General features: G+C 38.2%; 1 protein-coding gene and 1 long non-coding RNA gene across 2 annotated transcripts; both read right to left on the bottom strand.

Moving 5' to 3' along the window:
- Positions 1–7,252: 7,252 nt before the first annotated feature.
- On the bottom strand, positions 7,253–11,880 carry LOC143876273 (uncharacterized). The gene is made up of 2 exons (XR_013250343.1): positions 10,273–11,880; positions 7,253–7,945 (listed from the first exon to the last, which is right to left on the bottom strand). It is a non-coding gene; the product is annotated as an uncharacterized LOC143876273 (long non-coding RNA).
- Positions 11,881–13,763: 1,883 nt separating this feature from the next.
- Positions 13,764–24,950, bottom strand: LOC143876272 (suppressor-like protein). The gene is made up of 5 exons (XM_077378007.1): positions 23,765–24,950; positions 20,794–21,132; positions 17,691–17,830; positions 14,897–15,057; positions 13,764–14,121 (listed from the first exon to the last, which is right to left on the bottom strand). The coding sequence occupies exons 1-5, from the start codon at positions 24,886–24,888 to the stop codon at positions 13,936–13,938; spliced, it is 1,950 nt and encodes a 649-aa protein (XP_077234122.1). The 5' UTR covers positions 24,889–24,950; the 3' UTR covers positions 13,764–13,935.
- Positions 24,951–25,683: the final 733 nt, after the last annotated feature.

Here is a 25,683-nt window from a genome sequence, read left to right as displayed (position 1 = left end):
GTGCTTGGTAATCTTTTGCAGACATTTCTTAATGATATCTGCTCATAAGCTGCAAGAATGAAAATAAGAAAATGAAACCAACAATGGAGCACGAATAATGTATTCGCCGAGGGCCTCTCACATATTAATGGCAGAGTAGTGTGGAATATTTTTTTATAGAATGAGAAGACAATTAACAATCCCGGTGTTAATTCGCTGGGAACAGAACTAAAAACAGGTTGTGAATGCCACAGTGGGAAGAGAAAATAAGTAAAAGGAGAGGAACCAAATTTGAGATTTCCTTTTCCTTCAAAATTAAAGCCGAGGTATAGTGTGGAGTGAGTCCTACACCCCTACTTTATAACCATTACCCACTTAGGATCCTGGCATTAGAATTTTGAGGTGATGTTACTTTCATCGATCCAATCCAAATTTAACTTGTGAAGGTGCTGTTTTTTCTTCAAGTCGGCATTCGTGTCTTCCTTGGCATTTGTCACCTTCTCCAACTTTGAAATGTTAATGTGTCCTCTTGGGTTCCCTTTCCTTGGCTGATAGATACTGGTGTATTGACAGAAAATGAAAAAGTCATGTATACGGTAGGGGGTACAAAGAGAGGATGGGTTACAAGAGAGGGAATTCGATGTAACTGTCAATGTAACTGTAGTGTCATTGTTAGAGTTTGAACTTTGAAGGCCATGCTGGTCGTAATCTTCATCAACACTGGGATAACACTCTCCTCGTGTATGATAAGTTGTTGATGCAGTGCCTGAGTGAGGTGTGGGAGAAGGAAAAGAAAGAGAGGAACATTGGTCTTCACTCTTCAGATAGTGGGTGTTGACGATCCAGATCCTACCGATGATACGTGTGGGGTTTGTGCTGATGTGGGCACTTGATAATATGTGATAGTTGCCCGGGACCCCTACCGGTTTATTAATTAAATATAGAAGGGTAAAGTATTACATGAAGAGCAGATCATCAACCATATCATGAAGCAAGGAAAGGGAAGACCCATATTTCTTATCGTTGTAAACAAGTTGAGCAAGATTTATCTGTGCATGGACCCCTATGGCAACTACAGAAGAAACACAGATACCTCTAGAGGATTGATTTCCTCCTTTCTTGTGCGTTGGAATCCAATCTTTTGCCTCTTTATTCGTTACATGCTTCTCTTCAGTATCTTCAAGCAAGGTTTGAAATCTGGATAAGTTTCCGAGCTGATCATCAAAGCCCCAAACCATTTGTTGCTCTCTCATAGCTTCTCCCCGCATCGAAAACAAGAAAAAAAGTAAGCCCCAACTTTCACTTGGGACACCCCTCCTTTGATATGTGTAAAGGAAGAAGATTTTCGTAATCTTTGTTGATTTTCATTGACAATAAGGAGTGCTTATATAAAACATTCAAGAGATAAATATGGTAAATGATATGGATAAGAACTAGGGATAGGCATTCCTAATCAGTTAAGTTGCCTAATCTAAATAATTGCCTTATGGATAAGAACTAGGGATACGCAGTCCTAATCAGTTAAGTTGCCTAATCTAAATAATTACCTTATGGATAAGAACTAGGGATAGGCATTCCTAATTAGTTAAGTTGCCTAATCTAAATAATTACCTAATCTACTACGCAATAATCCAAGGGCAATGATAAATTTGCACCCCATGTAGGATAATTCGCACCCTCTTAACGTGAATTGAAGTTAAAAAGCGTTAAAGTCTGCCGCATTCCCTGCTTTAAATGGGTGCGAATTATCCTCCAAGGGTGTGAATTTATCGTCTCCCTAGTCTAATGGTCAGATCTTAATGGATCTTCTAAGGTATATTAAATAGGTTTTCTAATAGCCGACAAATCACTTTATACTGGGCAAGCTTTCCCTTGACTTTATGACAAAATCCGAATGGCAAAAGATAGTCCACTTGCCGCCATAAAATAGATTTAAATTTATCGTATGTCAACAAGACTTTTCCCGATGTCAACATTTATAGCAAGGACCACCCGGTATTAACAATAGTTAAAATGACATTTATTTAAAAATTTAACTCTAGAAGAAGAGCATTTTGACCATATGGGCTGCTAGGAAAATGGGATTTCGTAGTGACACATGTGCATGAAGACAAGGAAGTGAATACGAATCACCACTAAATGCAAAATAAACACTATGGAAAGGATCAAATCGTAGGCAAACTCCACGTCTGTCTTTATTTTTTAAAGTGTTTTCCTTTTAATCAATATCCACCATCGTTTTTATTTCTGAATCAGAGAACTAAGGAGGAGAGTCCCTCGTATAACAAGGAGGTACATTTATTATCTCGTTGGACGATGAATCTTTCCAAACTATCATTTTTTTTGGCTCCCACGTATACCTCGTGGATGTGATCAATAATGTTGTTCTATCTGGTGATCGAAAGTTGATCAGATGATCTCAGCTTGTTGATCCACGGAGTCTCTTTTAATGCTAAGTGAATAAAAGCTAAATTATAGGATATGATGTTCATTTGGGGTGGGACCATAGTTAGCAAAACGTTATTCTGCAAAAAGAACTGGACAGGAAAAAGTCGAATTTAATATGGTATGGGTTCAAAAAATAAACATAGTAAAAAACTGAAATACAAAAAAAAAAGCTTTTAAAACTGTGTAAATTACAAAATATAGTGGGGGGAAAGTTGAAAAGTTGGCCAAAAACGCGATTTATGTGATTAAAACATTTTTTTTTTAAAAAAGAGACCGTAAACGTTTTAAGAGGAGAATTAAACGGCAAACCATTAAAATGCGTCTTTTTTTTTCTAAAACCAACCTTTTAAATGGCGATTCGCTAAATATGCGTGCGACTAGCAATAATTAGATCAGTTAATAAAGGACCGGAAAACACTTTCAAAATTTTTTATTTTTTTTTTGGAAACTAAAGACGAAATGAAAATGACCGACAATTTAAACATTTCTAGCGGTTTTTAGCCTTTGCAAGGGATTTGAGTTCACTTCCTTATTTTCTTGTGCAGGCCTCTCGACACAGGAACCCGTCTATTTTGCTAGCAGTCCTCTAAAAGATCGATAGTCTTGATTAGACATACGTATCCAATGTGGACCAAAATTTATCATTTAGATTGTCAGATTATTTGTCTAGTCATACTCATGTGCAGAATACTTTGTATTTTTGTATCTTGATTGAAGTGAAATGTATTTTTAAAAGGGATTTGCTAAGGTCCATTGCAAAAGGCTTTTCGCGGCTGGTCTGTCCAACGTCAGATCATCCACCTCGTGAATGATCTGACGTTGGACAGACCAGCCGCGAAAAGCCTTTTGCAATGGACGCTAGCAATTCTCTTTTTAAAAATATATTAAAAAGGGAGTATCCCTGTTAGGAGAGTGGAATTGGTTAAATCCCTACATGGCACATGGCATAGAAATTGTAGGTTTTGTCATTTTAAGAAAAAGCCACAAAAGGAAGTAAAATAACGCGCTCAAGAGATAAATATGGTAAGTGGTAAGATAAGTAATATCGAGAGGTATTCCTAATAAACTAAGTTGCCTAATATAAATAATTACCTAATCTAATACCCAATAATCCAATGGACGTATCTTAATGGATCTGATGTATTCTAACATATAATCGATAGGCTTTCTGACAACAGATTACCTTTTATTGGCCTAGCTTTCCCATGATGCAACCGAGTCCGGAGGGCAAAAGGTAGTCCACTTGCCGCCATAAAATAGATCTAAATTTATGAATGTTTTCAACAGCTGGTAAACCACTTGTTGCGAAAATCCGCCGGGCAAAACAATCCGATCGTGCACAAATTAAACGGAAAAGATAAAAGTAAACACAAGCCAGAAGATGAATACCAAGATTTTACGTGGTTCGGCCAAGCCTACTCCACGGGTGAGAAATCACGATCTTCTATTATGAGAAAAACAAAATACAAGGATGACAATGGATTAATCTCAAACCCACAACCCTTTCCTTACTTTTCAAACCCAAGATTGTACACCGAGAGAAATCCGAGAGAAAACCTCAAGAATTACCCAAGAAGAAACCCTAAAGAGAAAATCCTATATTCTTCTTCTTCTTCTCTCTCTCTCTCCTTTGGCAGTCGACACACCAAAGACCTCTTGTTTTGCCGCAACCCACTATAGAGAAAACCCTGTCTCACGTTATTTTTATTTCCCCAGATCCATCATAGGCAATTTCTATTTTGCCGTTGCCGTTGCCTTTTCCACTGAGTGGTGAAAATAAGGCAACTTTCCCAACACCACCTTTTTACCTATCCGACTTATCCCGAAATCGTAATGGTAGCCAACATTTATAGCAGGGGACCACCCAGTAGTAACTAAGTTAACATGTCATTTATTTGGAAATTTAACTTAAGAAGAAGGGCATTTTAATCAAGAGGGTCTCTAGCCTAGACCCGGCAAAATGGGACCCGTACCCGCGGGTACACCTGGCCCGCAGGGGTACAGGTACCAATTTCAATACCCGCGAAAAAAAATACCCACACCCAATCCGTACCCGTGACCCACGGGTACGTTTGGGTCGGGCGTTGGTGCCCACGGGTGTCTGCGGGTTACCCGCCATTCGATTTTCAACTTTTTATTCATAAGGCCTAAACACTAAACACTAAAAAATAGACTATGTGGGTGGGCCAACAAAACAAGTCAAAGCAATCAGACCATGTAACTGGTAATTTTGGTTGTACCAAAACAAACATTTGTTAAAGTAGATGAAAAATTGTATGATGAATGGGCGTATAAACATGTACTCATCATCCCATCCTTGATATTTGATCCAACAACAGCTGACTTGTTAAGAAGCTGCTGTTGGATCAAATATCAAGGCTTGTACATACATCGTACCACCTTTATGTGTTCATACACCCATTAATCATATAATTTCTTTTCGTATATATATATATATATATATATAATTTTTTCTTTAAATTTGCCGGGTTTCCCGCGGGTATACCCGTACCTGCCCGGGTGGGTTCCGGGTTCATAAAAGGCTACCCGCGCCGGTACCTGTACCCACACGGGTTGTACCCGTACCCGCCCTGGGTACCCGTTTGCCAGGTCTACTCTAGCCAAACATCATTTTATTTGGAAAATAAGGACGAGACCTCAAGGAAGTGAGCTCGAATTCGCATGAAATGCAAAGGCACTATGGAAATGAACAGATCGTCGGTCAATACTACTTTTGTCTTTTGAAATGTTTTCCTTCTAATCAATATCCGCCATCGAATTTATTTCAAGAACAGAGAACTATGGAGGTATGTCCCTCGTGTAACGAGGTGCATTCCCTGTCTCGTTTTTTTCCCTTTGAATGACTGCATTCACTATCTCGTTAAAAGATGAATCTTTCCTAATGACCACTTTTTTTTGGCTCCCACGTGTACCTCTTGGATGAGATCAATCATGTTGGTCTATCTTGTAATCACTAGTTGATTGAATGATCACAGCCTCCACTTGATCCGTGAAGCCTCTTTTAATGTTATGCGAACATAAGCAAGATCGTTGAATTCTGTAGGCTCTTGTCTTATGGATGTGATGTTCATGTGGCACGGGGCTGGGAACATTAGCTCATCTCATAAACCACAGGAAGGAAATTTGTTTGTTGCATTTGGTGGGCATTGGAGCTCACTTCCTTTTCTTCTTGGGCAGTGTCACGACAGAGGATGCCATCTTTATTTTTACAAGACGGATTTCTGCTCTGCTAGCAGTCACCTAAAAGATCAAAGGTCTTGATAAGACATATATACACCCACAGTGGGACAAAAATTGAACATTCGGATTGTGGGATTATTTGTTTATTCATACTCATGTGAAGAATACATCTTATCTTGATCCCAACTTGTTCAGATGATTTTATGCCATCAAGCCTCGTTTAGGTTTCTACTAAGATGAGCTAAACTAATTATTTTTAAGCCTTCGTGCCTTTATCTCAATGGTAGATGGTCATTCAGCATTGGACCAGGATTGTGTGGGTCACCCCATGATGGCTTACATGATCAACTGTCTAGATTACACATGAATATAGGGTGTTCCTGATATGGCTATCTTTCTGGTCATGAGAACAAGATTTATTATGGGACAAATACACTTAGACACCCTGTGGTTTCTGACACAGTCAACTTAATCCCTATTGTTTAAAAAGTTACTAGTAGACCCCCTGTGGTTTCAATTTGTGTAAGGTAGACCCCCTCAGTTGATGGTTCATCTACAGATTGAAGGGTTAGGATGATCCGATGGAGCTGATTTTTTAGGCACACCCTATCTATGTCAGGGCCCATCAAATGAACGTTTTGGATCATCCAAACAATGTGGGCCCACTGTGTTTTTGGTAGTGTTTGGATTCGGGTATGTGCCCACATTGTTTGGATGATCCAAAGCGTTCATTTGATGTGCCCTGACATAGATAGGGTGTGCCCAAAAAATCAGCTCCATCGGTTCATCCTAACCGTTCAATCTTTGGACGAACCGTCAACTGAGGGGGCCTACCTTATACAAATTGAAACCACGGGAGTCTACTTGTAACTTTTTAAACATTAGGGGTCAAGTTGAATGTGTCAGAAACCACAGGGGGTCTAAGTGTAACTTTCCCATTTATTATTGTTCTATTTTAACACAGCACAAAAAGATAGGCTATTAGGGAGGTCCTAAAATGCGTGAATCTTCATAAAAGTTCTCATTTTAAAGTAAGTTTTTGTTATTGGGTTTTTGCATACAACCCCTCTCGAATGTACTCTCGTGAGTTGAACACAAAAATTGATCATTTGGATTGATCTTAATGGAGATTGTCCACCTCTTGGATTATTTTTGGCCCTGTTTGGAAATGATATGATTATGGTTAATTTATAGGAATATCATTTTAAACTGAAGGTCACTCTAAATAAAAAATAGAGGGACTAACTTGAAAGACGGTTTTAGGTGAGAAGGCATGATGATTAAGGTCTTGAATGATTTAGAAGATGGGGCTAAGGATTTCAAATGGCGAGATTGAAGATTAGACATGTATGAGGTTAACAATTGAGACGAGAAGGTATGATCTGGAGGTGCTTCGAGTGAAGAATGTGGCCATATCAGTACATCGAAGTTAGTGTGGCGATAGATCTTCTAAGTAAATTCAGAGGTGCTTCAAGTAAATTCATCCCACCACTGGAAACCAGTATGCCTAGACAAAATATCTGCATTTGCCCTTCCATTGAACTGAAATTACTGAGAAAATTTTGGTAATTTACAAAACTAGGATCCATCATAGATTGCAATTGGACCCTTCTAAACAGAAGAATAAGTGCAAAGCTAATGGCATTAGTGGGCATTGATTTTTTGTTTGTTTACTTGCTGCACATTGGACTTTTGTAGCAAAGCTTGCAAATATTCACACTATCTTAAGAGATAATACACTCCTGTTGAGAATATATTGACCTTGATATTACAAATAACACATAATGAAGAGTAAAAGTACCTCATCAAGCCGGTGTTTGATCATACATGGTTAACATCTAACTCTCCATGAGACTCATAGTTGTAATACTTATAACTTCCTTGTTCGTAGACAAAGCTGGTTCGGGATTGTCTTTCATTCCAAGGCATAGCTTGTATCCATGCGCTTCATATTATCCTGGAGTTCGCACCATAAGATTCTATTGAAAAAGAATCCTAATGATTCATTGGGAGGGATGGCGAAACCAACCAAGAACACATTTATTTATTCTGGAAGGTCATGGGTTGACCCTATGAAAATACAGATTGTATAGGCCCAAAACATGGCTACCGTATCGAAAGCTATAAGTGCAGCTGCGGGAGAACGGAATCATTTCTTCTTGTTAGAATCTTGAGGCAGCTGTAAACCCATGAGACAAAGCAAATGGGAAGCGGGGACCGGAAGGCATTGTTGAGAAGAGAAGGAATTAAGAAGCTCGGTGAACTCCTCCATTTCCTTATATTGTCCTCAATAAGATCTACTCTAGTCTACGATTACCTGTTGTCGGTAGAACAAATATCAACAATAAGTCCTCAAATGATAGAATTCCAACAAAAAAGTGGAACTGCGCTTAGAAAATAAAGAACCAAAAGAATTTTCACATGCTAACATAAGTACATACTTCTAATATATATTTAAGACTTTTTTCTTAATGGTAGGACTGTTTTGGAGTAATGGAGACTTCATACACTAAATCTGAGGCACTACTAGCTCTTTATGGCGAACAAGAAAAGGGTAGCACTGTCCACAGACATGATTCATTCAAAAAATAACTACTTTTATGACTAAATTTTTGAGTAATTATAGACCATGAGAATTGAAAGCTAAAATTTATGACTTTTTCAAATGGTAAAGCTTAAATTTATGAGCTCAGTAACCAAATGATTATTGTTATGATATAATCTGAATGATCAACCTTGGGTCCAGCATAGCATACTTGTGTGATCAAGACCATTGATTTGGTGCAACCAAATGAGGCAACATACATGATTCTGCTCTCCCACCACATGCACGCCGCTTCTATAAGATTAATGCAGACAAAAATCAACTACTTGACTAAAAGATGCATTATTTGATCAATCTTCTAGGATCATCCAGTTTTAGTCGGATCAGCACCTGGGTTAGATTTGTGGTTGCCCACCATTTCAATGGATTCAATTATTTATGCATGACATGCATTAGGTCTAGAGTCACAGAGCCACATTTATTTGTTTCTTTTTTTTAATTGTGAAGAAAGGGAAAAAAAAAAAAGGAAACAAATGGGACCAGCACCAATTGCCTAGACTTGTGGTTTCCCACTATTTCAATGGATTCAATTATGTACACATGACATGCATAGGGCCTAGCGCCACATTTATTTGTTTCTTTTTTTTCCTTCAATATAATTATTTGATATTGAAGGATGTTTAATAGCTATAAAGAAATGTACACTTACAAGGTATTTAACAGCTATATATATATATATATATATATATAGAGAGAGAGAGAGAGAGAGAGAGGGGGGGGGGGGGGGGGGGGGGGGGAGCGAGGGGGGGAGAGGACAAGGATTGTACACTCGAGCGCACCAAGCTTATGGTGCGCTCGAGTGCCCCAATCACATGGGTCCCACATTTTTTGTGGTGATCCAAAGCATTCATTTGCAAGGCCCTATAATAGATAGGGTGTGTACCAAAAATCAGTTCCATTGAATCATCCTAATCCCTCCAAAGGTGGAGGACAAAATAGGGCAGATTTGTGGACAAACAGTTTTTGTCTATTTTGACCTCCACAAATGGATGGGTTAAGATGATCCTATGGAGCTGATTTTTTGAACACATCCCATCAATGTAAGGGCCTTTCAAATGAATGCTTTAGATCATGCTAACAAAGTGGGCCCACATGTGATTAGGCACTCGAGCGCATCATAAGCTTGGTGCGCTTGAGCATACAATCCTTTTCCTTATATATATATATATATATATATATATATAGAGAGAGAGAGAGAGAGAGAGAGAGAGAGAGAGAGAGAGAGAGAAGTGTTCCTACGCAGGGAGTTACCTGCACATTAGTGGCTTCAAAAGCCACCAATTGGTTCGTATGGCGGGACCACCTTTGCGGGGTCCACAAAAAGCGACCAATCGGCGGCTTTTGAAGCCACTAATGAGCAGGTAACTCCCTGTGCAGTTGCACATGAACACTTTTCTCATATATATATATATATATATATATATATATATATATATATATAAAAGCTAAAAAGAAAGGAATTTACATCTCCAAGGTAGTTCAAATCTAAAGGGAAAATTACATTTATGAGGTTTTAAATAACTTCGGATTTTGTCCATGGCTACAGAGATTTTCCCACCACTATACATGGTATAGACATGAAATAGAAAGCCTCAACTCAAGAATGGCCACTACTAAAGAAAGGTAGGGCACTTGAAAATCGAACGGCATATATAATCCAGTTTGACAGATGTTGCAAAAAGAGAGCGCCATAACTCTGATGAGTAAAACTTAACTCATTATCAATGAGTAAGTAAAGGTAGGCAGGCAGTTTAATGCTTTGTAAATCAAATACCAAACCATCTAAATGCAATATTGTCTTGGATGAGGGCATCTCACGCATTAAGAACAAAGGAGTGGTACGAAATATTATTCATAGAATGAGAAGACAATCAAGAAACCTATGTTAATTCAATAAGAACAAAATGGTTTGAATAGAACAAACAGGCGGCAACTGCCAGTGCAGTAAGAGAAAACAAGTAAACATAGAGAAACCAAATTTGAGGTTTCCTTTTTCTTTAAAATTAAAGACAAGGTAAAGTGAAGAGAGACTCGTATACCTTGAGTCGACAACCATGACCCATGAGGCTTTAGAATTTTGAGGTTGGTGTGAGGCTTGAGGCCTAAAAGCTCATCCACATCAACTCCCCGATGGCTGGAATTCTCATTACTTTCATCGCTCCAATTCAAATTTATATTGTGAAGCTGCTATTTTCACATTCTCCAAATGTGAATGCCTTAAGTACCTGCTCATCAACTCCTCCATCCAAATTGAAATTATGGAGGTGCTGCATTCGTCACATTCTCCAACTTTGAAATGCAAATGTCTCCTCATGGGTCTACCAAGTCTTTTAACTCTCTTATCCCACAACCATTTTCTTTGCCCTAAAAAAATTAGGGCAAGAAGACTTACCAACTTCCCAAATCTTGGTCACATACAACTCTAATAACCCTTCATAGCAAGATGTTGCTAGTTTGCTAGCTTTACTTGGTAGCTTTATAATGTAATAATGGTTGAAAAAAGGCTACTTTGCTAACTTGGTGAATTCTCAGAGTATCAACAATAGAAATATGAGCCAATTCATAAAAGTCATTAGGAGTGACAGGGTAAAGCGGCAGGAAAGGTGGTTTGGGAGGGTATTCGAAATAAAAGATATTAGGAGTGACAGCTAACGCAGGAGTGACAGCTAACCAGGAGGAGTTGGTTCCTTTTTTTCTATTTCTGTGGGTTCTGCCAAAAGTGTGTTTAGGTCGAATGTAATTATAATTTTGTCTTAAAGGATATTAAAAGAAAGACCCCACATCAAATTTGTATGTAATCTAATAGATTCATAAAATGCATCAGGATCTAAATTTGTAAAGAAGGACCTCCATATCAAATTTGTATGCCATCTAATAGATTCATAGAAGGCATCATGACGTAAATTTGTCTTGAGGATGTTGAAAGAAGGACCTCCACATCAAATTTGTATGTCATCTAATACATTCATAAAAGGCATCAGGACGTGGATTTGTCTTGAGGATGTTGAAAGGACGACCTCCACGTCAAATTTGTACCACAAAATACATGATTTGCCTTGAGAATGTTGAAATAAAGACCGACGCATCAAATTCGTTGGTAAGTGACGATAGCTGGGTTTTAAGTTTAACAAAATACCAATTTCTACTAATTGATAACTTGTAAACCCTGATTTTCGAATTATTCCATCACTTACTCCCTCTTCTTTTCGTTGTAAACAAGCTGAGCAAAAGGTTATGTTGGAAAGCACAAATCCCTTTCGAGGATTCATCAATCCTCACCAATCTCTCCCTAATAGTATTCATCCTACGAGGGATCTCATGGAAAAACAGAAGTTGGTTTGAAGTAAAACAACAGAAGCAAATACTCTGTACCTCCTCCTGCTTGATGGTTTGATTTCCTCCTTTTTCTTCAGCACGTTGAAGGAGGGTTTGAAATCTGGAAAATCTGCTATAAAAGTTTCCCAGCAGATCATCAAAGATCAAAACGATTTGAAGCTCTCTCATACTTTCTCCCTGCATCGAAATAAAGAAGAGATCGACGAACGCTGCGCTTATGCGATCACAAAGAGGGAAAGCAGAGCCTATATATAGACTGAACCCTAACCCTAATACTTTGTGAAGATGTAAGCCCCTTTTTTTCCCCAGGCACACCCCTCCACCGACAGCAATAAAATAAAATAAGGGCTTTGATAAATGGGACGTGTCTTTATAGCAGTTCTCATTTTTAAAGTTTTAGCTTTTTGTCATTGGGCTCTGCCCCTTGTAAAGAATCATCAATCCAAGAACAACATTCCAAGCCGTTTCTTTCTTGATTTAGAAGGTAATGATGTGATTATGGTTAATTTAGTGGGTTATCATCATAAATTGAAGGTCCCTCTAAACAAAAATTGATTAAGGTTGGTTCACATTATCATTTTCCAGTGTTAAAAAGTAAAAAAGTAAAAAGTAGGAAATTTTAGAAACATTTTTCCTATCCCAACTCTCCCTCCCCCGCCCCCAAAAAAAATAAAAATAAAAAATCCACCAATCCAAATAGGCCCTCAAGTAATTTTTACCCATAAATCCCTAATCTATAAACCATATTCTAATATAAATTATATTCCAATTAGTTGGGGATAACCAAAATTTATTTCAAGAAGTATGACTTATTAGAAGATTATTTTTAAAAGTCCCTAAATACTACTACTCCTGCTTAGACACTAATTGTTTTTTTTTTTGGACAAATATCATTTAAGAGTCTAGAAGCATGATGGTTCATCCCTCTATTTTTTTTAATGAAAATCATGTGTTTTTACATGAAAACACCACGATAAAACCTCTTTTAGTTTTAGGGATAATCATGATTTTAGACTTGTTACAGGGTATTTTTATCAATAAAATTTTGTTGCAGCATTTACGGAAATTTAGGAAATATTTTGAAAAAAAAAAAAAGTCTAAATATCAAGGCTTAAAGTTTTTAAGTGGTGAATAGTAAAATTGAGAAAGTCTAAACTGAAGGGAGCCCGTGCAAAAAAGAGGCAAAAGGGCTCTCGTATTGGCCACACATCACCATCATGCATTAATAGCGGCTGAAAAGTCAGAGCATGATGGTGATGTGCAGCCAATGGGAGAGCCCTTTTCGCCTCTTTTTTTTTTGCAAGGGCTCCCTTCAGTTTAGACTTCCTCAGTTAAATTTAGGGTTTTTTTTTTTTTTTTTCGAATGGTAAAAATTAGTGTTGAGGGCTTTTGAATAGTAGAAATTAAGATTTTGGATTTTCAAATGAGAACAAATGGAAAGACTAGGATTTTAGGCGAGAAGGCATGATAATTAAGGATTTGAACGATTTAGAAGATGGGACTTAAGGATTTCAGATGGTAAAATGGGTGTTTAGCAATTATGAGGTTAACGATTCAGACGAGAAGGTATGATCCTCAATGAGCAGCCCTTATTATTCTAATTAAAAGTAGCTAAAGCGAAAAGAGTATCAAAAAGATAAACTATACTTCCTCATCCATTCATGATATTAGGTTTGGAGGATTGCAATGGAAATTGCAATCCGTGCCGGTAGTGATCTCCTAATTCACCTACCTTTCCTACTCATCAAGGCATATCATAATAAAATATTGCCAAAGGAGCCTGGGATCAAAGAAGGAACACACTAATAAGATGCTTGCAAAAGCCCCATACTTTGTTATTTCTAGGTTGTAACAGAGTTCACTAACATACAAGCCAAGATCTTCGAAGTAAATTCAGACTTCAGAGGTGCTTAAAGTGCATTCAACCCACCAATCGAAACCAAGCATACCCAAACAAACATCATCCTTTTGCCCTTCCACTGATCTGAAATCAGTGGTAAAATTTTGGTAATTTGAAAAACTACGGCTTCATCATACCTTGTCATTGCTCACACAAGATGACACCACCCTTCTAAATAGAAGATTAAGTGAAAAGCTAATGATGGCATTTGTTGGCATTGGTTTTGTGTTTGTTTACTTTGCTGGAAATTGGACTTTTTTAGCAAAGCTTGCAAAAATTCACACTAAGGCATAATACAGTAATGTTGAATATATATTGACCTTGATATTACAAATAACTTATGATGAAATAAAAAGTTGAAGGCTTACAGCATCAAGCAGGCGTTTGATCATTACGTGTTTCGGATTTATATGCCCAACATGGCTACCATGTCGAAAATTATAAGAGTAACTGCAGGGGAAATGAATCATTTCTTCTTGTTCGAATCTTGAGGCAGCTGTAAACCCATGAGCCCAAGCAAATTGGAAGCAGGGCCCGGAAGCCCTTGTTGAGAAGAGAAGGAATCAAGAAGGCTCTTCACAAGGTTAACGTCTACATCTACAGGGGTGAACTCCTCCTCCATTTCCTTCGAAGCACTTGATGTTCCTTGAATCTGTTATCCGATGATATGTAGTTAGTTGAATATGAGGTTAAAAACAGGAAATCTAGTTGATGAAAATAATATCAGATCATATTATAGATGCACAGTATGGACTGGCTATAAAGTAGGCAAGCTGTAATGCAAACATATCGATGTGGACGTCAATACATAAAATATTTTATTCAAATATCATAAACAAAAAATTCAGCAAGAAACCTCCTGAAGATGAGTTCCAATCCCTCTTATTTTCAAATCAAGGGGTAGTTAGGCTTCTGGATAGTGGAGATTCCAAAATCCTGGTTTATCCATTGTTTTGTTGCACGATTAAAATAGGAATAGGAATCTCATGTACCCTGATTCCCACTTAACCCCGAGAAATAGGTGACTGCAACCCGAGGATTAAGTGGGAAAACGGTTCAGACGAGATCTTATTCCATCTCCACTGTCTAAAAACCAAACAGCCCTAAAATCCTAGGGGGCTGTTTGATTGAGTGATAGATGTTCTAGATAAGATCTACTCTAGTATATCATTACCTGTTGTTGCTAGCACAAATATCCATAATAAGTTCTCAAAAGTGCTCTTTATCTTAAAAGGATAAATGTAATTCGAACCAAAAGGTGGAATTGCATTTAATCTCATTTTTTGAAGATAGTGTTTTTCAGGGATATAAATCGTAGAGATTATTGAGAACAACCAATCAGGAATACAAAGCAATCCAGGATAAGACCTTATCCATGAAAGGTGTCAAGCAGTCTCAATGGAAGATATTGAAGAGAAAAGACCAACCTCATTGTCATCTGCGGATTGTTCATTTGCTCGAATGAAGCTCTTCTTAAGAGTGGTTGTCTTGAGTTCCTCATTCAATGCATCAGAATAGGAATGCATAAAAGTGTCTCCCATATCCTCATCGTTTGGATCAGCAGGATCACTCCCATCTTCAGATTCATCTGCATCATTGTAATCATTCAGTATCAGTAAGACTAGAGAAAATGGAGAAGCAAAATAACTTACACATGCTTACGCATGTTCATACTCATAATATAATATTTAAGACTTTTGGAATAATGGAGACTTCATACACTAAATCTGAGTCACTAATAGATCTTTATGGCAAACAGAAAGGGGTAGCGCTGTGCACGGACATGATTCATGCAAAAAATAACTGCTTTTATGACTAGTTTTTATTTATAGACAGCAAGAATTGAGAGCCTAAATTTATAAGTTTGGTACCCAAATGATTATTATTATGATAAAATCTTAATGATCAACCTTGGGTTCGGCATAGCAAACTCTTGTGATCAAGACCATTGATTTGGGGCAACCAAATGAGGCAGCGTACATGATTCGGCTCTCACACCACATGCGTGCCACATCTATAGTACTAATGATGACAAAAATCAACGATTTGGCTTAAAGATGCCTTGATCAAGCTTCTAGGATCATCCAATTTTAGTGGGACCAGCACCAATGGGCTAGACTTGCTGATGTGGTTTGGTAGCGTAGCGGAAGCACACAGATCACTCAAATCTCAGAAATTTTAAAGATTCTCCTCTAGATCAGAATCTGGCCATGCTCGGTAGAAAGAGGAGCTCAAAAAGAAAAAGGATGGACTGATCTTTGAACATTCCTTGTGAATCTTGTTGAATTACATATGGAAGAAATCTCAGATAGGACTTAGGAAACAGGTCAGCGGAGTTTTAATAAAATTCAATGCAAAAGGAGTCGATTAGAGTTATGTGACAGTGAGTTCAACTTCAAGTGAACTTTCCCTCTACATGTGACAGAAGCTTGCGTCAATGGCTTTAGATCCATTACTAAACTGATAGCTACTGTGGTTCACACCTTCATGACAGAATGAAAGTCTATTTCATAGCAGAAATCTTTCAAAGAACCTCTACTTGAAGTAAAGGGAAAAAAACGACAATAAGGACTGCTCATCCAACAGCTCTACTCCTTGACAGTAACTTTGTCGATCTTGGACTAGAGGGTATAAGATCAGAAAGCAAATATTCCATCAACAAAAGCCTCCAAGAGTGGACAGAATTCATAAACAAGAGCAGGAAATTCAAGAATCATGGACAAAACACAATCAATTTTTGTTACCTATTGGTATAAAAGAACCGTCACAATTGATATGGAAGAAATAAGGGGTTAGGAGGACTTGCATGAAAGAAATCCCCCACATCATTGAGAAGGAAACTCCACCTTCCCCCAAGGGAGAACTACACGACCAGAAATTTTACATCATCCTCAAAAACCTCCCCCACAAGCAACCTCCATCCTATTTATAAAGTAGTACTTTCTAGAGCTTAGACAGCTACAAAAGCCAGCTCATTTCAGTTACCTCCAACTGTATATGATGATGTGGCATAGTCTGTTACAACAAACCCCAATGTGGCAGTTAGGTACCCAATCATCCAACCTTGCAAAACTCCCTTTGCTTCATCTCTTCACACTCCTTCAATCTTCTACACTTGCACACTCTTCATTACACAATGCCTCCACTCTCTCTTCATAAGTCATAACACATACTTGCATGACATGTATACCTTCATACACACACATTCACTCAAACTCCTTACACCACACAACTGTCACTACACAATCATCCAACTCACACACTTAAATCATACACATATCCTACACAACAAAAGATATTACACTCCCACTCACATACAACATATTCCCCACAAACATGAATAGGACAAAAAAATTACTACTACTCTAGGCTAAGAAAATAGTACATACTACTCCAAGGCCGTACCTGTGTCAGCATCACTTCTGTTGACATGCATAAGGCCTAGAGCCACATTTATTTGTTTCTTTTCTTGTCTTGCGGCCCAGGGAAAAAAGAAACAAATGGAACCAGCACCATTGTGACCCAAGAAAAAAAAGAAACGAATGGAACCAGCACCAACGGGCTAGACTTGAGGTTGCCCACGATTTCAATGCATTCAATTATGTACAAATGACATGCATACGGCCTACAACCACATCTATTTGTTTCTTTTTTCCTTCAATACAGTTGTTTGTTACATAGGATGTTTAATAGCTATAAAGAAATGTACATTTATAAGGCATTTAACAGCTATACTGAAAAATACATTTATGAGATATCAAATAGCTACAAAGAAAGAAATTTACATCTATAAATTAATATCTAAACAGAAAATTACATTTACAAGGTTTTAAATAACATTGGGTTTTGTGCATGGCTACAGAGGTTTTCCTCCCACTATATATAGTATGGATACTAAACAGAAAGCCCCAACTCCAAAAATGGCCACTACTAAAGAAAGGTAGGGCACTTGAAAGTCGAACAATACGTATATCATCCGGTATGGCATGTTTGCAAGAAGGGAACATTATAATTCTGATGAGTTAAACCTAACTCAGTATCAATGAGCAAAGGCATGAGGCAGGTTAATGATTTTTTTTTTTTTCAGAATGGTAAGATATTATTAAAGAGGCAGGTTAATGATTTGTGAATCAAATACCAAACCATTAAAAGATAATATATCTCCTCAATATGTGGTAGATTGAAATATTACTATCATAAAACATGTAACATAAAACACACCGAAATCCATATCTGATGATGAAGTATGGCCTTCTTCAGAATCAGCACCACAAGTTGTGCCTTCGGGGCCTAAGTGTCCCATTACTGATTCAATGTCTTTAATAAAGCGCTCCATGTCAATCTCCACTTCTTTTGAGTCCCTTGAAAAGAGAAAGGAAATATGTCAGAAAATGCTCTAGCTGTCAACCCTCACCTAATACAACACAAATATGCACTTTCCAACACGATCCCATTTCCTAAAACTATTATTTAACAAAAACTGTAAAACAAAGCATATCATAATACAACTTTTGGGAACAAAAAATACCCCATTCAACAGAGAAATGAACGCTAAAGAGTTCAAGTTGCTGAGATCTAAGCTTTAGTAAATGTGACTGAAAAGGCTACTGAAAAATAAACATGTCAGTAAAAGAAATACTGACGAAGGTATCTTACTCGAGTATATCATAAATTATTAGCTCCATCTAACTTAAGAAGATTAAACAAATAAATTATTGAAGGTGGCCTTTAAGCGGGTGATCATAACCTATCTAACTGCAGGCTGCTATAAGTAAATGTTATGATTGAAGTTAAAAGTTTATACTGAATAAATTATATCTTGATTAAAATACAAATTCAACAATCACTTGGTTATCTATCTCCTGTCCTGTGGAACAGGTCAAAAGAAATAACCAGGACAGTTGGATGCATTAGTAGAAAAAAAGTAAATTATGGAAATACAAAGCAGATATGTACAGGGAGTTCTGTGCAATGCTATTCAACATCCAAGGAAGGACCACAGAAGTATGGCCATTAACAATTCTTCTTGAAGGTAACTGAAATTTATTAAAGAAAAAAAAGGACAAAGCAACATCGGCGGGCAGCAAGTGGCCTATATACAAATAAGGCCTAGTGACACCCAACTTAGTGAACTTATGGGCTAAGTTGTTGGCGCTCTTCGGAATATGAGAGAACACTATATCCAGACAACAAAGTATGGGTGCAACTCGAGTCGGGTTGAGGCCAACCCTAGCCCAGCCCGAGTTAGCATTCCCTCGACCTAATCCAATCCAACCCAAGCCTCGGGTTGAGGATGGTCAACCCTAACCCAACCCGCCTCTAAATCTCTCAACCCTAACCCAACCCATCTTACACGAAATTGGGTCAGGTTGGGTTCAGGTTCAACTAGGGCAAAACAGAAAAATGCAAGTAAAAAGCATAACCAGAAGAAAATCATGATAAAATTAGACGGAGGTTGGGTTTGGGTCAGGTTGCCAAGGCCTCAACCCTAACCCAAAAAGAAAGGGCGGCCCAGTGCACGAGGCTCCCGCCATTGCGAGGTTTGGGGAGGGCTAGATGTATGCAGCCTTACCCAACCCGAAATTAAATAGGGTTAGGCCGGTTGGCTTTTCTCAACCCTAACCCAACCCAACCCAACCCGAGCCAAAATCGGGTTGAACCCGTCGGGTTCAGGTCGAGCCCGACCCAAGTTGCACCCCTACAACAAAGACAATCACCACATTCATAATTTCCACACTATATTGTGCCCTAATCTCTCATGCATTTTTATGACGGGGCTTTTGTCTGTAAAATGTGCACTCATGTATGTATATGTCACCTGAATTTGGGTGTCTGTATGCATGTATAGGTAGGTATCAATCAGTAAATAATGCACCAAGTACTTTAAAATTTTATTCAAAAGAGACAAATCATGTATTCTTTTAGAATTTCAAATTGCAATTGCTAAGAAAACTAATCGCAGCTTCTCTAATTGTCTAATCAGCATCATGTACAATCTTCTGAGAAATTTCTGAAGTTCTTCTAAAGTGTTATATTGTATATCATAAATATGATTAACCTGTCATTTCAGAACCCTAATAGATTTTCAAAAGAGGAACTATACATCCAACATCAATATATAGACACTTGAAAGAGCTATTATTTCAGGTTGTGTGGTACACTGTTTCACTGTGCTTCCAGCAAATAGTCATTGTATTAGTCCATGATTCTTGCTAAATATTATTTGGCTTCACTTCTATTACCTCCTATTTCTGCCTATGAATGTTAGTCGTGGCTGGATACCTCTTCCAGAAGAATATTTTAGTTTTTTGTCACTTGGTTCGTTGAATAAATAAAGAATGTGTCATATACACGGCAAACACATCAACAAGGATTTAGGACAGAAACCCCAGCTCGCACTTTTCCTTGTCCTTTACTATTATTCAGCATGTGCGACACTCGTGGAGAGAGAGGATGGGGGATAAAGAGTGAAAATCAATTCCAGGGATATGTTTCTAGGAGGGTTACCTGCAACTTGTAGTGATTCCTGGTGGCAGCTAAAACATTTGTATGATGAACACAGGAAGTACAAAGGAAGGTTATGATCAAAATAGCAGTTACCACAGGTGCATGAAGTAGGAGGAATGAGATCCTTTGTCCTAAAAAAAGATTCCCGACGATAAGAAATTCATAGTCATAGAAATTCATAGTCATGGACAAACAAAGACCCTACACTATTAACTTGAGATTTAGTCCCCTATGTCCCCAGTTAATCATAATCATTAAATCATATAAGGACATTCCGAAAAAATATGAATGTAGGCCACATAGACATGACTATCCTTCTATGGTGTCAGATAGAAATTGGAGCAATGGTGTGAAAAACTGAAAATATGGCATAGCTGTAAGTTTTCTCACTTTTAAATAAGTCCAAGATTAAGATGGCCTTGTATATATATGAGACCCTAGCGGGTCGGGAGACATAGTAATAGAGCAATGCATTAATTTTGATCCTCTAGTTGAAGAGCGCAATTCTGCATGCACAAGCTAAAATTCAATACACTTGATGTGCAAATGTATAAAATGGCCAGCTCTAAATAATTCTTCACTAACAGACATTGTTAGAAACAACTGAAAATTTACAAATCTAGAGGACAAATAGATGAAAGGTATGCATTTCAAATTAATTCAAAGAAAAAACTCAAAAATTCCAGCAAGTCACGGTTAAAAAAGTGCATTTCAAAATTCAAAGCAAGAAGCAGGTTTTCATACATCTCAAAAAGTCAATGTTCCCACTTAATGTAATTCCCAAAAGATTGAAACAATTAAAGAACCGTGCATCAACCTGTTTTCAGGAACCTCTGCTCCCTCAAAGCTGGAAACCTTCTGGACAAATGCTTGCATAGATTTAGCTACGTCACCGAGATGAAAATCATCTAATGGTGTATTAGAAGAGTGATTAGTGCCAGTCTGTTCTCCTGACTTTTGGTTTTTCCTATGTTGTGACTCATACATCTCCATCTCTTTCTGTCTCTCTAAAATGGCCGAGTTCAATTCATCCTCACCACCGTAGAGCCAAGAGTCATCATCTGAAGCAGGAAGGTCAGACCCCTTGAAATCATCGACGGAATGGGGTAAAGCAAGAATCTCATCAATGCGTCTCACCGGAGCATTCATCATGTCACTGCAACAAAGTAAAGTCAATATCAGTTTATCTTTTAACACGATTAAATCATCATGCGAAAGCGGGCCCCAGAAACTGTGGTTTAAAGGTATCCTGTCCAAACAATGTTATAAGCTTCTGGGTTTGAACTTTGAACAATTAAAACGGTAACAAGTAGAAAAGGGGAGTTGAAATCCACACTCCCTTATTCTGATATTAGCACTCCTCTTTTATATTATACTCTTCCCATTGCCTGGTAAAATTCCCCACAAGTTATCAACAGAATTAGATAACTTTAAAATAGAGAAGGGTGCCAAAATATAAAAACAAGTGAGGGAATATCATATCCTTTAGAAAAATAAAAGAAAGGTAGAAAACGTTGAAGGTTCGAGAAAAAGCAAGAAAAATATACCAAAGTATAACCAAGAATTTTTCAGAATAATTCATCAAACAGTAATTTAGCATGCCTGCAACCATATAACAGATTCAATAGACTCTAGCATTTACAGATTCAACAGAGACTCTACCAAATATTCTAATAGTAATTTTTTTTTGAATGGTAATATTCTAACAGTGATGTGGCTATAAAAAAAGAAAAAGTTCCGTTGCAAATATTATTCTTTTCAGAATTAACATGTATATATTAAGAATGATAAGAGGCAGTTAAAGAAAACATGGACGTGATGTCCCACTGCCACCCGAGACCTTACAAACCGTTGAAACCCCTTTTAGTCAAAGAAGAATGGCAAAGCAAAGCCTAACAAACCACTGCCACAAACCTCATGGGACTGAAACGAAGAAGATACAGAAATATTTTGCAGAAACTGAAATCCTGCTGCATAACAAAAGAAACAGCAGGAGAAAAAACTAAACTCTGTGACATAAAAACAAGAAGACCTAAGCTCAACAGGCACTCTATAGTTGGAGAAGGGAGATTCCATTGGAGAATCACTCTCAATCTTGGCACTCTATAGTTGATATTTTATTCCATTTCCTTAAGATGTAGCTAACTAGAAAGCCACCAAAACTTTCCAAGGACCTTGGCACCACATAATTGAAATTTTTAATACCTGAAATGATTCTTCCCGAACTCTCCTTGCCTTTGAATATCTTGTCATTACTTCCTCCCAAATTGAACGAGAAGATCTTTGATCAATTAAGGTGTTAGGTTGCTTACCTAAGGTAAGCTTAGAATTGGACCTCCCAGCAACAACCCCCATTTTCCTTTCCCATAGGTTAGGTCACTGACGGCTATTCGAAATGCAACAAGGGGGCTTTTCGCCTTTTATTACCTTCCAAAGGATAGTTCCTTTCGGGCTGAGAGGTCTAGCTTTCCAATTTCTCCATAACTGGCAATGAAGACTAGAAAGATCTTTTGAAGCAAGAGAGAATCCCACTCCAAATTCTATAAGTTCTTGAGCAATGGATGAATAGATATGACAAGGATTCCTCTTTCTTGTATCTTAGAGGACATCTACTAGGAAGTTAGAATTTCTTCATTTTTTAATCATTGGTGTCGATCTTTTCTGCAACAGTTGTCCAACAAAGTGCCTCTATTTTTTCAATAAAAAAACCTCTATCAAGGAGGGACCAAGGCCACCCAAGCACTTGCTAAGGGGATGTCAAACCATCATCTTCAATTAGGTATATAAACAACAACTTAACCAAAAACAAACCATGGGTAACCAGAGCCCAAATTCCGCACATTGGGTTCTAAAGGTGAAAGAAGAAAATTTCTTCTAGAATACTAAAATATCTCACTCTTCTTTTTTGGGTTTCTTCTAATCACTATGGAGCAAAATACCACACACACCTACACCCGCCACTCATAGCACTCTTTTATACTCAACTTTCTACAGTCAACTAAACTCAAGAACATTTGAAAAGACTCACTAATTCACTATCCATCCCAAAACCTAATATTATCCCCCAGCTTTACCCTAAACTTAGTTAAGGGTTGAATTGAAAGACTCCAAAGATGAAAAGTCAAAAACCACAGTTGCCTGAGTGAGAACTAGGAAGTTTTATACTGCAACTAGGAAGTTTCCAGTAACTATGGAAAAAATGAACCACCACACTATCGAATCAAGCCTTTTCATATATAGGACATGGTAAAATAACTATGGTTAAATAACACAAAACACACTCCCTCCTCTCCAATTAGCAGGACCCCCTTCAACCCATCTCTCAAACCTGGAGGATATCCATTTTCCACCCTACATACCTCTTTCCACACCACCAAACAACAATACTACTTCCCACCAACTCCATTTAGGCCAAAGCCACCTAGAGATAGGGTCTCCAGTTTACATTATCAGAGAAACAAAACTAGCCATTCAAGTCACTTGGAACATAATTTGGAGCACCCATCATCAAGAACATACATTGGTGTAACTTAACAGGCATATTCAGCAAAAAACTATGAGAATGGTAAACTATGAATAATAGTTAACTTCACTGTTTTTCCCCTCTTCCATTCTTCACTCTTTAACAGTGCAAATAACAAACAAACACTTGAGCTCCAACAATATCTAATCCTATTAACTCAATGAAAAGAGTTTGCTTAACCATCGGTTTATCACTTTCTACAACAAAAGAGAAGAAACACCTTCATAAACTATGGAATACCAATACACAGGGAATCGAAATATACCTCGTTCGAGAAAATAAGGAACTGTTTTTATAGTACTCTAGCGCATTATCCATGAGAACCCGATACTCTTTCGATCCAGGAAGAAGTCCCTTGAAATACCCATTACTTTCTAAGCTCTCTTTGAACGCATCCCAAGCCCTTCCTTTCCCTTCCACCCCTCTCTGACGCCTTTCCTGATACATCATCTCAAACCCACACGCAATCTTCATCCCCAATTCTGCTTCCATATAAACAACATGATCCGCCCTCGGTGGCATCGGATAACACCTAGGCGCCTGAAATGTCTGTTGCATCAGCTGAGCATACATCGCCCTCGACATCCGAACCAAAACCCTAACCATCTCTTCTCTCCCATTACTCAAAAACTTCTCCATCTTCGCCGCATACTTCATAGAATCAATATCCCTGTCATAAAAACCCTCTACCGCAAGCGCAATCAGACAAGGCTCATGTTTCAGTACTTGCGCAATAGAAACCGGAACCCTAACCCTAACTTGATGCATATTCTCTCTAGCCCTCTCCGGATAACTAGAAATTCGACGGTTTAATGCGGATTGAACTGAATCCGATGCCCTAGTCTCTCCAACCCCATTTGCTAAAAAATTTAAAGAATCTAACAATGTGGGGGTTGTTGGGATTAGGGTTTTGGGGATGATATGAAGGGCGCCATGGCGGATAAAAATCCGATTAGGGCTGGTGTCTGGATTGATCCAACGGGGGAGAGAGAAGGCGCATTCGATGAGGAGGAATTCACCGTCGGAATCGGAGATTTGAATTGAGAGGGAAGGGAATTGGCGGGAGATTTCGAAAAGGAGGAAGACGATGAACCATTCGTCTTCTAGGTTATCGCCAAAGCGGGTTTTGCCATGAAAGTGGGGGATTTGAGGGTTTGAATTGGGAGAAGAGAGGGAAAGATTGAAGGGTTGGTGTTGCCATATGTAAGAGGAGAGGTAGGGAGATATGGAATTGAGGATTTGGAGGTGTTGGGAGGAGAGTTCATGGGGTTTGGGAGGTGGGTTTGAGAGGGATGAATCTGGGTAAATTGAGTAGAAGACTGCGTCTTCTGGGATTCTGGAATTTGGGTTGGGGAAGAAGGAGGAGGAGGAGGGAGGGTTTTTCTCCATTGGTTGTGTTCTTGAAGGTTCTTGAAAATGGGAGGGAATGTGAGAGTGTTACAAGGAGAGAATAGATGTGGGGTTTATATACTTTATTATGGGCGTTGATAAATCCACCCCTTCAGGAGAAACTCGCCCCCCTGTTACCTGTACGACCCAGTATTTAACTGTGACTGAGAGAGAGAGAGAGAGAGAAGAGAGAGAAGAGAGAGAGAGAGAGAGAGGGTGTAGGCCCGTATAGTCAAGTAATTTTCAAAAATTACTGTAGGCATTATGCAATATAATGATGCAAACTGTCCATTTAATGGGCCATAGCATAAATAGTTCCTGCCCTCATAATCATTTCTATAGGATGATCTATAGAGGTTTCCATAGTAAGTTGCTCATCTATAGGTCGGAGGGCTAGGATCATCCTATGGACATGAGTTTTTTGGGCACAACCTATCTACGCTGTGGTCTGTCAGAGGGATGGTTTGGATCATCCTATGGTGTAAGTCATATCAGTGGGGCGGTTTGGATCATCCTATGGTGTAAGTCATACAGTACTTTATCCTTATTTTAATTTCTGGTAGGGGTCCCGCCTAACCCGAGCTTGCCCAATGCCCATAAAAGAAAGTCATACAGTACTTTTTAAAAAGACTGGACTATAAGGGCTTGATGGACCACCAAAAAAACCTAGTGATAATCCAACTGTACTTGGTGGGGCACACTTTATATCAAAAACTCAAATACTAAATCAAAATCTGTCTTATAGAATCCAGGGTTTCATCCAAAACTAAGGGTGTCAATTTTGGCTCGGGCTTG

This window comes from Tasmannia lanceolata, unplaced genomic scaffold (assembly GCF_043159265.1).
Source record: "Tasmannia lanceolata isolate RefF3 unplaced genomic scaffold, GAP_Taslan_0.1 ptg000004l, whole genome shotgun sequence".
Classification (NCBI taxonomy): domain Eukaryota; kingdom Viridiplantae; phylum Streptophyta; class Magnoliopsida; order Canellales; family Winteraceae; genus Tasmannia; species Tasmannia lanceolata.
This window is presented reverse-complemented; position numbering and strand designations above follow the sequence as displayed.

Coding starts and splice junctions, on each gene's coding strand:
- LOC143876272 (XM_077378007.1), bottom strand. CDS start 24,888: ATGGAGAAAAACCCTCCCTCCTCCTCCTCCTTCTTCCCCAACCCAAAT. Junction 21,133..23,764: donor TCCTTATTTTCTCGAACGAG/GTATATTTCGAT, acceptor ACTTTGTTGCAG/TGACATGATGAATGCTCCGG. Junction 17,831..20,793: donor GCAGAGGTTCCTGAAAACAG/GTTGATGCACGG, acceptor TCTCTTTTCAAG/GGACTCAAAAGAAGTGGAGA.